The sequence below is a fragment of the Ceratotherium simum genome, chromosome 5 (assembly GCF_057802395.1).
Source record: "Ceratotherium simum simum isolate JZ-2026a chromosome 5, ASM5780239v1, whole genome shotgun sequence".
In the NCBI taxonomy this organism is placed as follows: Eukaryota; Metazoa; Chordata; class Mammalia; order Perissodactyla; family Rhinocerotidae; genus Ceratotherium; species Ceratotherium simum.
Window position 1 is genome coordinate 54,222,571 of NC_141904.1, and position 15,655 is coordinate 54,238,225.

Sequence of the window (15,655 nt, forward strand, 5' to 3'; positions counted from 1 at the left end):
TAAGCATTTAGCCTCATGGGACAAGATGTCCAATATTCTGTCTTTCAGCCCCTTGGTTACTCTGCCACATCATCAAAGGTCTAGTCTGTTTCTGATGTAGTGTGTTTGCAAAAACCCTCCCATCCACCCTGGCATTGTTTGTTATTTACCACTAAAGTAGTATCAGTCTTTAAAAAATTACGGAGCTTTTGATATGTTTACATTCAGCCCCATGTGTTCCTTGTATTTATCAAAATGGAACACTAACAAATATTTATTCAGTTTTATAGACATGTTGACAATAAAGACTACCATGTGTGTCTCCCTGCCATGGTGATTATTTTGCTCAATACATGATTGACTGAGATGTCTTCAGTGTATTATAAACACACATTAAAAATAGCGACCTAAAAAAAAAAGATAAAACTGACAAATAGAATGTTCCATATTTTTGGTTGCAATACAGTGCCAACCTGGTTATTAGAACATGAAACAGATAATCCTTAGTGAGTTATCTAAGTTTGTATAATGATTCTCCTCCAAATAAAGGTTTTTGGCTCCTACAATATTACTCTTCATTTATAAAAATTTCTCAAATTGGAACCTTTTAAAAGTGGCACTTTTGTGTATGTGTGTGTGTATGTCCTGATAACCTAGGATATATAAAGATCTGGCTATTTTATCATATTTTCAAACCCACAGTCCAATTACAATTTTTAGCATTCATATATGACCATAATCATGAAGCTAAGAGAAGTTACTGCATTTTCATATTGCATTCTTGTTAAACGGAAAGAAAATATTCCTAAATTGGCTAAGTACTCTCTACATTGTTGATCAAAGGAGATTAAAGGGGTACAAGGCACTCAAGATTTATGCTGCTTATTTCTAAGGGTTTCATCAGTAAAACTGATGAAATGAAGATTCTTAATATTTTTATTATTTCCTACTTAATGCTCCCCCCAAAACATTGATTTGAAAGTTGAAAAAGCTTATGTCAGTATCAAGGATTTGTAACTTAGATCCTTTTACAGTAGTAAGAAAAGTAAAGAAGGCTGCATATATGGCAGGTGCTGGGTCTGAGAGATCCTGGTGCCATTTAAACCAGTTTTTGTTTTGTGAATTGAATATTTAAACAACTGCTCTGAAGAAACAGAAAGGAAACTATAATGTTTGAACTATAAAATTTCTGACGTTTATTGACTCTCTGGATCTCCCAAACAACTTCCTGTCCTCGTAAATTTGCTCCTGTGGTTGATCAGATGCAGACTTGCGTTATTTTTCCATTACCGCGTGTGAATACACCGATTTTATTTCCAGTGGTTAGCTAATGCTTTTAACCTGGAAGTGGCTGTGCAGTGGTGTTGACTAAACCCAATATTGGGTGTGCTGTGTGTTTGTGTGTGTCCACTTCCACGCTCAGCATGTGCCATGAGGCAGTACATGTGCATGTACATAAATACCTATTTTACTATTATCTCTGTCCTCCTGCTTGATCTGCTTTGGGGGTTATCAGTATTGACTGTTGCATCTTAAATACTAAAGCGTATACCAGAAATTAAAATTAAGCAAAATACAAAGACTATTAAAAACCCAACTGTGTTCTATTGCTTCGGGACTATATTGAATGACAGAATGCTGTTAATGAAAAGGAGAGCCATTACAGTGGATTGATCTTAATGGGGCAGGGAGGTAAGCTCTCAAGTCAGGGCACGCAAAGGAAGGGAGACTCCTGCCAGCATCATTTAAATGGTGCCCTCCCTCCCTCCCTTTCTCTCCCTCTAATTGCGTTTATTTAAATTCACATAAGCTATATGATTCAACTTGATGGTATGTATCAGAGGCTCTGTAACATTATTTTAAATCTTTGCAATAAATCAATAAGATGGGTGATATTACCCTTATTTTACCCCAAGAGGGTAAGTGAGTTCCCCAAAGCAACATAGCTAGTAGCTGGCAAGGCCACGGTTTGAGCCCAGATCTACCTGGCCCCAAAGTCTAGGCTCTCCAATACGCCATATTAGAATGGTAAGAACCCTTAGAGATCACGTTTTATAACCAATTTATTTCACAGATGGGAAACTTAAGACTTGCCCCCTTCGCTACTTCCGTCAGTCAGTGTGGATAATGGGGTGTTGACTGTATATAGTAGACTCTGCCAGGATTTCCCAACTGGGGAAATGGAGAGGATTTGCTGTATCAGAGAATGATGGATAAGATTTAAGAATTGGGTCAAGGGGGATGGGAATGAACCAGTTAAAGGAACTGGAATTACTCAGTCTGATGTGAAACATAAATCCTGCTCTTCAAGTGAATAGTTAGTTGATGAGGGATAAAGACCAGCTGGGCTCTACTTTCCATGTTGCCAAAGCAAGAAGAAAGGCCTTTAAATTTTGCTGGGTGGAGTGTAAGTCAATTGTAATCAAGAAATCCTGATGGTGGAAGGTGGGGGGCGTTGGGAGGAGGGTGGCTAGTTAGCATCATGGATAGGGGACCCCCCTAGGCTGGAAGCTGCCTTCGGTAGGTCTTTCCGTTTTCCTTGCCAAAGCTTAGAATAGCATTGCTCCTCTCAGTAACTACAGTTAAGAAGGAACATCTTCTTAAGTGACCCATCACAATTTCCTGCACCTATAAATCTTTCCACCCTCTGATCCATTCTGCCTGCTGGGGTTAGTGCTATTTTCATGAAGCATAATTCTGCTATCACTTCTCTGCTCAAAAATAGCTCCACAGTAGCTGTTTTCAAAATGTGGTCTCTGGACTCCCAAAGGTAAGGCTGCCAGTTGTAGCAAATAAAAATATAGGATGCCCAATTAAGTTTGAATTTCAAATAAACAATAATTTTTTAGTATAAATATGTCCCAAGCAATATTTGAGCATCCTGTATCTTATCTAGTAACCCCACCTGGGGAACATTAAGATCCTTTCAAGGGGTCTTGGGGTCAAAACTATTTTCATGGTAACACTAAGACTTATTTGCCTTTTCCACCGTGTTGACATATGCGCCGATGGTGCAAAATGAACAGTAGTTAAAACCGTTGGTGTCTTAGCATGAATCAAGGCAGTAACACCAAAGTATACTGGTGGACACTGTGTAATGCACCATCTCTGTCATGCAGTTGCAGTAAAAAAAATTCGCTGGTTTTACTTAAGAATCTCCTTGATGAAGCAATACAAATTACTGGTTTTATTAAATCTCAGCCCTTGTGTAGATGTCCTCTTTAATAATCTGGGTGACAAGCTGGGATGTATGCATGAAACATTGCTGCTGCAAACAATGGTTGTCTCACTTGTGTGTGGTTGGAGGTGCGAAGCTGAATGGGTTGCTTTTTCATGGAACATCATTTTTAATGACAAACTTTGGTTATTCAGGCCTGAGTATTTGGCAGACATTTTCTTGAAAATGAATGAAGCGAGCCAGTTACCTCAAAACTTGACAGTATTTGTGCCAATTATAAAATTTGAGCTTTCAAGTGAAAATTAGAATTTTGAAAAACTTCTATCTACCACCGAGAGCTTGACAGCTTCCCAATACTTAAAGACTTTCTGATCAGATTGGTGGCGATAACAATGAACATGGTTTTTTGATAGTGTATAATGAAATGTGTCAACATTTGGAAAATCTGTGTAACTCAGTGAACCAGTATTTTCCAAATGAACAATGGATGATGTTACCAAACTATGCATGGGTAAAAAGATCCATTCAAAGGTGCAATATCAATTGATAGATTTTAATGTAACAGAGTACGAAAAGTTTCACTGATATGGTTTCAAATTCCACATTTCAACTGACCTTTAAAAGTCGAGTTTTGGTGTCACAGCAAAGAATATCCACAATTATCTGAAAAGGCTATTAAAATAGTCCCCTCGGGCCGGCCCTGTGGCTTGGTGGTTGAGTGCGCGCGCTGCGATGCTGGTGGCCCGGGTTCAGATCCCGCACCACTTGTCCGTTCATCCTGAGGCCGAGTCCCGCATACAGCAACTAGAAGGATGTGCAGCTACGACATACAACTATCCACTGGGGCTTTGGGGGGAAAAAATAAAATAAATAAAATCTTTAAAATAGTCCCCTCTTCACATCTGTGTGAGGCTGGATTTCTTCATATACTTAACTTCAAACATTCTGTCACTAGGAATTGAATATTGAAGAAGACATGAAAATCTTGCTGTCTTCTTTTCAGCCAGATAGTAAAGAGATTTGCAGAAATGTAAAAGAACGCCATTCTTCTCACTATTTTGTTTTGGAAAATATAGTTACTTTTCTTAAAAAAAAATTATGTTAACATGCAATGGGCTTATTACTATTTTAAAGTGAATTATAAATGATTTTTAAATGTTCTCAGTTTGAATTTGGAATACAAACATATCAATTGATAAAATCTACATAGCGAAAACTCTTTGTGGTCGACCATCATTTTTAAGAAGGTAAAGGGGTCCTGAGACCAAAAAGCTTGAGAACTGCTGGCCTACAAGACAACACCCAGGCTGGTGAGCCAGACTTGGGGATTTTCCATCATTCCACTCCATCCTGACTTAGCAACCTCACTTATTACCACTATCTCTGAAGTATTGCCAGGTCCCAGCCTAACCACTTACTTACTGATGTCTGCACATGTTCTGGACTTATCTGCCTAACTTTGTGCATGCCATTCCTCCACCTGGAACACATGTACCCACCCCCTTTATCCACCTGAATGGTGGTTAGTGGGTCAGTGCTATCCTCTTAGTACGAGGGCCTGAGGATGCAGAGACTCATTCAGACCTAACTTCCGAGTTTGTTTATGGGTGTATTCTGCAGAGAGTCTTCAGGCTCTGTTTATTTGTCTTCCTTAATTAGAATTCCTGGAGTACAAAGGACTCAATTTCCCCTCTTTATATTTTTTATCACCTAAGGGCCAAGTGTCCTGCCATAAACTTTATAGGATTTTTGTAAATATTAGTTGACAATTTCTAGTGATATCTGTGGGCTTTTATGATCCTGTGCAGATTAATCAGAGTATTTAGTGCCTGCTGTGAGCAGAACACTTGGCAGTGGGGGGAGGGGGCTAAGGACGTGATCCTTGCTTAAGGACCTGCACTGTGTTTGGAGAGACAGGATTTATAGCCAAGAAGCAATCCAACAAGACACAAGAAGGTCTGTAATCAAAGGAATAACCAGGTGCTGTAGGCCTTTAGGGAAAGGGAGGTGGGGGCGGGGGTGGGGTGGGGGCGTGCGTGAGTTTGTAGTGGCTGGAGAAATCAGAGAAAACTTCTGGGAGGAGGCAGGCACTTGGCGGGGACTTGTTAAATAGAGAGGGTTTAGTTAGAGGACAGCAAGGCAGGATTTCAGGTCAGTGGATAAACAGGAGCCAGGGCAGAGAGTCAGAAATGAGCACAGCACGTTCACGGCCTAATGAGACTGCTGACCACAGTGAAGGTGAGTGGTGCGAAATGATAAGGTTGAAGGCTAGTCAGAGGAGTTGAGGTTGGACATGAAAGGAAGGAGGAACCAGCGTTTTTTTTTCGTTAGGGAAGTGCTGTGGTGTTTTTTGAGCACAAGACAAGTTATTTGTCGGAAGAGAAATGATGGGGCATCTAGGTAATGAGCCAGGGGTGTGAGGTGGTGAGGATCTGGACTGAGGCTCAGCAAGGTTTTTTGAAATGAAATACATGCAGTTAACCATTTCTAGAATGCCAGCTCGGTGACTTTAAATGGGAGTATTTTATATATAAAGGCTTGGGGACTAAAACTCCACAATAGTGTTAGTGACATAATTGAGTCTTATCACATGTGGCTGATTTAGAGCTGAAATCTTTTATTCTAGCCTTTCCCCATGTCTTATTGTCTCAGCCACTAAATGTGTGTTGTTTTGAGCAAATTACTTAACTCCTTGGTGTCTTAGTTTTGTCATCTGTAAAATGAGGGTATTAAGGTACTTATCTCACAGGCTTGTTATGAGAATTACATGAATTAACACATGTAACATGTCTATACTAGTGCCTGGCACAGAGGAAGCCCTTAAAAAATATTAGCTACTATTTTTTATCTATTTAGTAATTCACATTATCATGGGAATATAAATATTTAAATTACCCAATGGGCCAAAGCATTCAGAGCTGTGCTGAATCAAGGCCCTAGAGAAACAAAAAAAAAGTCTTGCTGGAGACATTGCAAAGATAGGACTCAGAAGCTGGGATGGAAAAATGTTAAAAATTCTAATTCCGTAAACTCATTAAGATCTAAAGTTAAAACCCGGGGACCCGAGTCATAATTTAATCATGTCATTTCTCAGCTTAAACACCTTCACTGGCTCCCGCTGCAGAGAAGATAAATCTGGTTTTCTTAGCAAGCCAGCAAGCCTTCTTCCACTGGCTTTGCATTGTCCCAGCCCAGGTGTCCTGCGCCTCAACCGCACTTCGCTCCTAATTATTTTCAAACACATCACATCCTGCACTTGCGTCTCCCTCACCTTTGCTCTTCCCCAAAAGATTATTCCTTTTACCCCATTTATGCCCAATAAAATTAGTCACTGTTTTTAATAGACTTTATTTTTTAGAGCAGTTTTAGGTTTACAGAAAAATTTCACAAAAGGTACAGAGTTCCCATATACTCCCTCCCTCAACAATTTCCCCTATTATTAACATCTTGCATTGGTGTGGTATATTTGTTACAATTGATGAACCCATATTGATACATTATTATTAACCAAAGTCCATAGTTGACATTAGGGTTCACTCTGTGTGTTAAATGCACCATGTCCTACATCCACCATTACAGTATCATACAGAACAGCTTCACTGCTCTAAAATTGCCCTGTCTTCCATCTATTCATCACTCCCTCTTCCCCTCCCCGTCAGTTTTTAAGAATCAGTTAAAATACCATCTCTTCTGTGAAAGTGTCTCAGATTGCCCCAATTATAATGAATCTCTTTGCGCTTGCATAGCACTTTCTTCATACCTGTTATAGCTCCTATGTTCCCATAGTATTTGAGATGTACACACTTTTCTTCTTTCACTAGATTGTATGTCCTTGAGGGAGGCGCTGTGCCATAGATTTGTCCCGACAACACCTAGCTTAGACTCTCTTCTTAGGTGCCTTATGAACCCTGGCTGAACTGAATTGAATTGTGAGCAAACATTAGGGTGGGATTTTGCAGAATAGGTCTCAAGAGGCAAAGCTTTAGACCTAGAGTTCTGAAAGTGACAGTTATATTTGTGAATTTTATACATGCTTCAGGATTCACGGGTCCCTGGATGGGAAAGTTCTTTGAAAGGAACCGTCTTCTATCCCTTCAGATTTGGGCTCAGAAGCAGCCTCAGATGAGGTGGCCCAGGCCAGCTTTATACTACTACTAGGCCACAGGGCTCTTCCTTGCCTCTCCTCCTCTCCAAAAACAAAGCAAAAAAAAAGAGAAAAGGACAAGGAGCCTGGTTGTTTCCATCCTTCCAGTCCCGACACCTCTCTCAGGAAGCCCCTGTAGAGACTTCTGTTTGGTCCCCACTTTCTTCCCCCAGGAGGCCCCCAACAATTGAGGATGCCCAGTGCGCCCTCTTTGGCCAAAGAGCACCTTCCCTTAATTTATTTCACGCTGAGCTTCTGGCTTTATTTTTGCTTTAAAGACACTGTTCTCAAACGTTCTAAGACGCTCTAGGAACATGCAGATCAGAACAAAAGCAAATAAATCGAATCTTGTGAAGTAACAAAGCGGACGCCTTTCTCCAATAGCCAGAAAAATGCTAAATGAGAAATATCAGTCATCCACTAGATACAGTATCTTCCCCTCTAGACAAGAGCTTCCGTTTGCAAAACTCCTCAACCCAAACATGACAATGAAGGTACCAGAAAACAAACTACTCTCCTCAGCTCCCACACGGGAGTCAGCAGCTTCAGCAGCACTATCTATTCCTTTAAGCAACACAAACGGTTTGAAAGACCTTAGCTTTTACTTTCCTGTACCTGCCTCCAAACAGACGTGGGGGGGTGGTGGTGAGAAAGGGATGAGAAGGGGGTAGAGAGAGGAAGAGGGAGAGAGGGATGTTACCCCTCCCAACCGTCTTAGAACCCACTGAAGCGCCAGACCCAGCGATGGGCGGGGATGGGAGGGGGGAGGCTCTGGAAACCCGGTTAGCTCCGAAGGTGCTGTTACCCGGGCACTGAGCGCTCTCCAGAGAGCAGGACTCCCCCATTCCCCTCCTCCCCCCGCAACCAGAAAGAGCTGTAGGAAAAGGGGGGCGCTTGCCCGGCACAGAGCGGTAAGGGAGCTAGGCAGAACCCCTCGACGACCGCCCGCCTGCACCTGTGCTCCCAGGGGGCGGGGCCTCCTCCAGGTGTGCCGAAGGGAGGACGCAGCGCAGAGCCCAGGCAGGCGGCGGGAGCCTAAGCATTCCATCCCCCCAGCCCCGAAGACATGCAGGGGGAGGAGCGGTTAATCCGCACACCGCATCCGCGGGCTCCGCGGGCCCCGCCCGCCTCCGTGGGGGAAAGGGGGGAGAGCACCCTGCGGCGCCGAGGGGGTTAACCGGGCGGCCGGCGGCAGGAGCGCGCTTAACCCATTGGCGCCTGCGGGTCAGCCGAGCCAGGCCGGGGTGGCGGCACCCCGAGTCCCACGCGGCGGCCACCCCGACCGCACGGGCCGTGCGGGCAGAGCCCCGGGCCGGGCCGCCGACCACTGGGGCGCGGCGGGCCCGTGGGAGGCTCGGGGCGGGCGGGGGGAAGGAGGGGGACGGCGGCGGCGGGCGCGCAGCGTCGCCAGGGCGAAGCCGGCGTGCGGCGCGGCGCGGCGGGCGGGGAGCAGGCGAGCGAGCGAGCGCCTCCGTCCCCGGATGTGAGCTCCGGCTGCCCGCGGTCCCGAGCCAGCGGCGGCGCGGGCGGCAGCGGCGGCGGGCACCGGGCGGCGGGCACCGGGCGGCGGGCACCGCGGCGGGCGGGCATGGAGGGCGCTCGGAGCGGCCCCGGCGGCCGGGCCCGCATCACCGCGGCGTCCCTCCACTAGAGGAGGGGACCAAGCCAATTCTTCTTTGCAGCAAAAAATTACATGTATATATTATTAAGATAATATATACATCTGATCTTATTTTTTAAAAAAAGTTTATTTTGCTCCATTTTTGAAAAAGAGAGAGCGTGGGTGGTGAGCGGTTTTTATAAATTATTCTTATTTTCTGTTATCTGCCGTCGTCCCTCCCCACCCCCTGCTGAAGCGAGAATAAGGGCAGGGACCGCGGCTCCTACCTATCGGTAACCCCCTTACCCGTTCCTCCCCCGCCCCAACGCCCAGCACAGTGCCCTGCACACAGTAGGCGCTCAATAAATGTTCGTGGATGATGATGATGATGATGATGAAAAAAATGCAGCATCAACGGCGGCAACAATCGGACCACGCGAACGGTGAGCAGCCAGAGCCTAGGCACCCGCTGCCAAATCTAATCCTTGTCATGGTCCTCCTCTTCCCACCCCCTCTTCCTTCCCACCCCCCTCCCGTCTCTGATGCGCTGGGTGGGTTGAGAGGGTTGGAGAGGATGCTGCTAGCTCGGTGTCGTCTACATAGAAAGGGGAGATGCGTGACAGCCACTCCGTTCTCCCCTTCAGGCCTTGAATGTCAGAGTTAATTCTGCATTTGTGGGGTGGGGGCGGCCCGGATGTCCGTGGAGTACTGTGCAGCCGGAGGGGCGGCAAGCCGAGGTGATTCTGGTACAGTGTCCTCGGGCTCAACTTTCCTCCAACGCTCCCGAGCGATGTGGGGGGGGGGTGGCTGTTAGTCTTCAGCCCAAACCCCCTTTCCAGCCTCTTCTCGCCTTCTTCTCCCTCCCGGCCCCCTGGTTGACTAGGAAGACGATCTCTGGTGGCATCCGGAAAATTCTAGGATTGCCCGGTTTCACCCTTCGCGCCGGTGGGTGAAGCACACCGCTCCCCTCGAGAGGGAGGCCGGGTCTCGGAATCGCCGGCCAGGGGGTCGGGTGGAGCGCGTATTCCCGCTCCCAGTGCCGCTGTGCACACGTCGGTAACCTAGCAATGCCCGGGGAGTGCTGCCGCTGTGGGGCTCCCCTCCCCAGCCCGGGCACCACGTGCACTTACCACGCTGGCCGGGCGAGGTCGAGGGAGGCAGGAGCAGCTCCTGACCAGCCCCCCCGCCCCCGTTTGGAGGTCACCGGCACTCCCCACAGCCCCCGTGGGCTCTCAGCCTTCCTGGGTGAGCGCTCCCCAAGGGAAGGCTAGGCACGACTCCTCCCCGGGCTCTGGACTGTTCACTGCCCGCCCCCATGGCCCCCTTCTCAAGCTGCTGGGCAGGCCGACCTGTGCTTGCTTTGACTCTCTCTTGTTCTTTACTTAGCGAGAATTGGTTTAGCAAACGCCCCTCCCTCTACCTCCGCCACTACTCTTAACTTTGACTTCTGTCTATGTAAGGAGGTTGTGACCGCAGCCAGGCAGGTGCCCTGGAGACCTGCCTGGGTGGCGGCCTGTTCCAAAGCTAGAGGGGGTTTACACATGGAGCCCCGTTGGGGTTCTGCCCTGTGTGCACCTGGATGCCAGCCTACATTGGGATGATTCCTACTTAGGCCTTGAGGGCCCCTGGCATCAGTCAGCGTGTCTGTCCTAGGTGTAGGGGTGCAGGCCGCCTGCCTGGGCTGTTTCTCTGGATGCTGGCTTGGCTGCTGCGGCTGCAATTTAAAATGCAAAAAAGCCCTAAAGATGTTTTCTGTTTTCGGAAGCCTGTGGAGGAAATGAGTCCCAAGTATCATGAATTTTCATTTGCAGGAAGTGTCAGTGCATAATCTAGATATTTGTTATGGGGCTTTTGGTATTGCCCTGGTGCCAGTGGAGGATTTTTTTTTTCCCATGCTGAAAAAAATGCATTTGTGGCTGTGGAAAGATGTTGGAGTAACAGCCTGAAAATGATTAAGACTATTGAATTATTGGCACTGCCTTTTTGTATGTGTGTGTGATGGTGGTAGTTATTTTGGAGAAAAGCTGTTGTACATATCTGTTAACTCATTAGAGATACATGGGTTTTAAAAGTCAGAAAAGATGTGGAATAAATGTGGGAATGACCTCAGTTTGTCTGAAGAAATGCACTAAAAGACTCCTTGTGGAGACATGGGTAAAGAGAGGTGCTAACCCCCCTGGGCATACTGCAGCAGTGGTCGTTTGTGACTGACACTCAGGGCAGAGACTTTTCTTGCTGCTCAAACCCCTGCCTCTGAAAAATAGGACACGAGGTTTACAGTGGAAACATGGGAACCATTCCCCCCACTATCAGTGGGAGACAACTTTTGCTTTTTTCTGACACTGGATTCTCATTGTTTTTTTCTTTTAATTTTTCTTTTTCTTCTTTTTCCCAGAGGCAAACTATGCAAGAAGCACCAGACTCCCTCTTTCTGGTGAAGGACCAACTTCTCAGCCGAATAGCTCCAAGCAGACCGTCCTGTCTTGGCAAGCTGCAATCGATGCTGCTCGACAGGCCAAGGCTGCCCAAACTATGAGCACCTCCGCACCCCCACCTGTAGGATCTCTCTCCCAAAGAAAACGTCAGCAATACGCCAAGAGCAAAAAACAGGGTAACTCGTCCAACAGCAGACCTGCCCGAGCCCTCTTCTGTTTATCACTCAATAACCCCATCCGAAGAGCCTGCATTAGCATAGTGGAATGGAAGTATCCTTTTCTTGGGGGAAGTCTTTCTCATTTTCTCTTTTACCATCTGTTCTTTAGAAGGATTTGCTTTCTGAAATGGCACTTACAAAGCGGTAGCAGTCTGGAATGTGAGCAACAGAGGAAGCTGTGTGTAAAGGGTTTCATTGTATATGCATACCTTCCTATCTCCTCAGGGTGCAGAGGGTGGCTCTATGGGTATATTTAGCCTCGTGTGTGTGTGTGTGTGTGTGTGTGTGTGTGTGTGTATAGCGGTGGGGAGAGGGAGCGACAGCCTGAAACTTCAAAGTGGGAGATAATTTAAATATGAAACTAACCTTTGGTCATTTGGTTAGTTTAACGAAATGATGGTTAGTTGAAATCCACCATTGTTTTTCGTCAGTGGTATGCATTGAACCTATTGTAAATAAAGTATGCGGTTTAAAAAAAAAAAGACTACGAGACTACTAGAAATAAATACATTTTTTGACCTTTAGTGGAATCTTCTTATTCTGATGTTTGGAGTTTGCTTCTGAAACTCCAATTAATGCTAAGGTTGCTTCTAGCTCTGACATTTGGTGACTCTAATTGTTCAGGTAGCTACAAATATGAACACTTGCTTCATGGAGAGGGAGCAATTTGCTCATCAATGCTATGACTTCCTGGAATTTCCTTTTGACAAGTTCCAAAAAAGCATTTGAAATGTGAGCGTGAGGGAGCATGCGAAGGGAGAGGTTTGTGTGTGCCTCTTCTTCCTGAGCCCATATGAGTTAGAGAGCAGCCCTCTCCGGGGAGGAATTTGCAGTTGCTGCTTTATAAAAAATTCTGTCTATGTCCTTGGACTGGAGTTGCATTTCTGGGTGTCTCCTTTGTATTTTTAAAACTGAACTCCAAATGCCCCAGGATGGCTGTGAGGTCCCAGGTCTTGGAAAACTAGGGTGCTCTGCCTGCTCACCCCTTCCCCAAATCTGGAGGCCAGCCTCCAGTTACTACCACCCTTCAGAAAAGGTTGACTGGGGCTTTCTTCCTGAGCAAATGGATTTCTAATTAGTCAGGTGATTCATTGATCTTGGTAAAACAAAGCATTTCTTTTTCCCTGAAGTCTATTTGGGGCTGAGAGGAGCCTTAGAGCAGTTCCTAACCAGAGGAAGGAGTGTGAATAGAGGGCTTCCCCCACCATACCCAGGAAGGAGGGGCCACGCTAAAAAGGGAGGATGTTGGCAACCGGCTAGAAAGTGGAGCTGAAACCCCTTTATAATTTGAGGACCCAGCTAGGCAGCTATTTGTGTGCCCTCTGTCTTAGCTGGCTATTTTCTGTGCTCTGGACACGAGTTAAAGTGAGGTAACTGTCTAGAAAGGTTTTGGAGAGAGCAGCCAAATGCAAGGGTAGGATTTGAGGGGTTTTCATGTGCTTTTCCTTTTTAGAACAGATGTCTCTTCTCTAGAGGGAGTTATGGTGTCTCTCACATAGCTGAGGCTGTGTGGATGTGTTTTCTCTTTAAGTTCCTTTCTAGTCTGAGGACGACCACTAGTGTCGGCCCAGTAGGGAGCTAAGTGAATAGTTGGGCCTCAGTGACATCGCTGGAGTCAGAGGCAGAGGTTGCACTTAGCCAGAAAGATCTCCTCCTCCTCGGGTTGGCTTGACGTGGCTCTGAGTAAGCAGAGACCTCTCGGTGGGGTCATTAATGTCATGTGGATTGAGGTGGGAGGCCTGATGCTGTTTTTCTTTGTGCACAGTAATTTGTATATAGCAATTTATGTGTATGGAGTGAATTCCTGGATCATGCTGCCAACTCCCTTTCCCGAATTGCCAGACACATGTGCACAGGAATTAGGGGATGTGGCTGCCAAGGCAAGGAGAAGCCTGCCTACAGATGGGACCGTTTGTAGAAGAGATCTTTAAACAATACATGGTCTGTTTGTTTTTTCAAATGACAGTTTCCTTCTCATTCAGGGAGCAGGTCATAGAAATCTTCCTAAAGCCAGCTGTGCCAGGCCCAGTCAGTCCTGGGAGAGTGAGAGTCTAGATTGTTTTCACACACAAGCAAGGCAGAGTGTCCTGCCTCTTGGGGGAATGAGGAGCGTTCGCCTTATCAGAAGGAATTTTTAGGATCAGACCCATCTATTTCTCTATTGCTCTATTCTGCTTGGCCTGTAAACATCTTGTGGCAGCGAGATAGTATCCACCATTACCTGGAGATTGAAACTGGACCACCATAAAGAAAAAAATACTTAGGTTTGGCTTTCCTGAATAGTGTTAGTACTTCTCGGATTTGCTGGTTTATCATTTAGGTATTGGGAAATTAAAAGGGAAGAATGGTGGTGTGGGGGAGGGGAGAGACAGTGAGTGTTTCTATATAGGATAACATTGGAGCAATTGGCTTTTTAAATTTCGGTAGGAACTGCTAAAAGGATAAATGAAAAGGAGATTCTGAAGTCTTAAGGTAGACAGTCTTAAAGTTGGATCTCTAGATAAGAGATTTTCTCATACAGGTGAGTTAAAAGAATAAATATGAATGAATGCTAACTGGCTTTAAAAATAAACCCATCAAAATTAGTAAGAGGATTAATGTCCTTTGTGCCACTATTTCAGTGAGTGTTGAAGCTCTTCAAGGGGCTGAGGTTTCGTGAAACTTAAGGTATCCTCAGAGAGGTAAGGGGTCCTGTGTTTCTGGGAAATCCAAAAATTTCCCAGGAGGATATCAGAATGAATGAAGGGTCTGTTCATATCCTCAAAGCTTTAGTACTTTAGTACTGGTTTAGTTAAACCAGTGGCCATGCCTTTTGTGGGTGAACGTATGGAAGAAATGCTGTCACAAAATCAAGCCCCGGAGTCGCAGATTAGGTTGGTGCTCATGAAACCTTGCATTTCGAAAGGCTGAAAACCAAAAGAAGAAAAACAGTCATTTTGGCAGATGTCAAATTTTGTATTGCCAGTTTTGACAATGTCTCTTAATAACACCAGAATGTTTAAGCAAGTATCTGTTGAAAGCTGATCTCAAGGTGATTCTTCCAGACAGACTCCCGAGATTTAGAATTGTTAAATCATACTTTGAAAGTGTCTGGTGCTGATTTCTTATGGCTCTTTATTTAATTTGTTTATAAATTGAACACAGGAACAGCACATTATAAACTGAGCTCTGGTCTGGCTCTCATCTGAAACAGTGATAGCCATTGATTAGTGAAGAAAGCAGAGGAGGCAACTGAAGCCTGGCTTGCTTATTAGAGCGTCTGAGGTATTGGAACAAGCTATGAGACAGTCACAGGTAGATGGAGAAGGTCCTGGTGACTTGGCCTGCCCCAGTCCAGACAGGAGATTCGGACTGACCCAGCCAAGAATGGCCCCCGAGGAAATGGCTCTAACGCATGGAGGCCAGGATTTGTGGAAGAGACTTGTCTCATGATGACTTTTCTTTGTATCTACAGCAGGCAGGAATTGAGCTTTCTAAGGCCCTTGTCGCTTTTAAACTGCAGCAAGCAGAAACCTGGTTCACACAGTGCCCTAATTGGATGTACTTTTAGGTTTTAGTATAAAATGTACAGCAGAAGAATGAGTGTAACATGAACCTTGCAACAGAAGAAAAGGACATGGAGGGGTCATTTGATAGGAAGATCTACTGAGAGATGCCCATGACGATTGCTTCTGCTGGAAACCTAGTAGTCAGAGCAGTCAGTCCAAAAAGGATTTGTGTATATAGTTTTCACTTTAAAAGTGATTCAAAAATGGTGTGATCGGGAGTGTGATGAGAGAGATGGTTTATGTTGGCGTAATACATACGTACCTTAACAAAATTTTTCAGACCATTTGACATATTTATATTATTGGCTATTTTTGCCAATTGTGTGGCCTTAGCTATTTACATCCCATTCCCTGAAGATGATTCTAATTCAACAAATCATAACTTGGTAAGTGTCCTTGGAGTTCCTGCTTGTCCTGATGTGTGGTTATCATTTGCCTCTATACTTAAACTGGCAGCTGGCTTTCTGGGAGGTTGAAGTTTACAGCTATGCGTGTGATGTTTCCTGGAGCTTTGCAACTGTGGTGTTTTTTTCTTTTTTGACCTGTATTCTCA

At 45.4% G+C, this 15,655-nt stretch overlaps 1 protein-coding gene across 4 annotated transcripts in view; it reads left to right on the plus strand.

The window, feature by feature from the left end:
- The window catches only part of CACNA1D (calcium voltage-gated channel subunit alpha1 D), a 340,557-nt gene that overhangs the window by 13,611 nt on the left and 311,291 nt on the right, over positions 1 to 15,655 (plus strand). For 2 of the 4 annotated variants that reach the window (XM_087431186.1, XM_087431187.1), the window contains exons 1-3: positions 8,926 to 9,344; positions 11,297 to 11,606; positions 15,383 to 15,488. In XM_087431186.1, coding sequence (XP_087287312.1) covers positions 9,278 to 9,344; positions 11,297 to 11,606; positions 15,383 to 15,488 — 483 coding nt within the window. In that variant the 5' untranslated portion in view covers positions 8,926 to 9,277. Of the gene's footprint in view, positions 1 to 8,924; positions 9,345 to 11,296; positions 11,607 to 15,382; positions 15,489 to 15,655 lie in introns of those variants that run through there. The other 2 variants (XM_087431184.1, XM_087431185.1) reach the window with 2 other exon arrangements.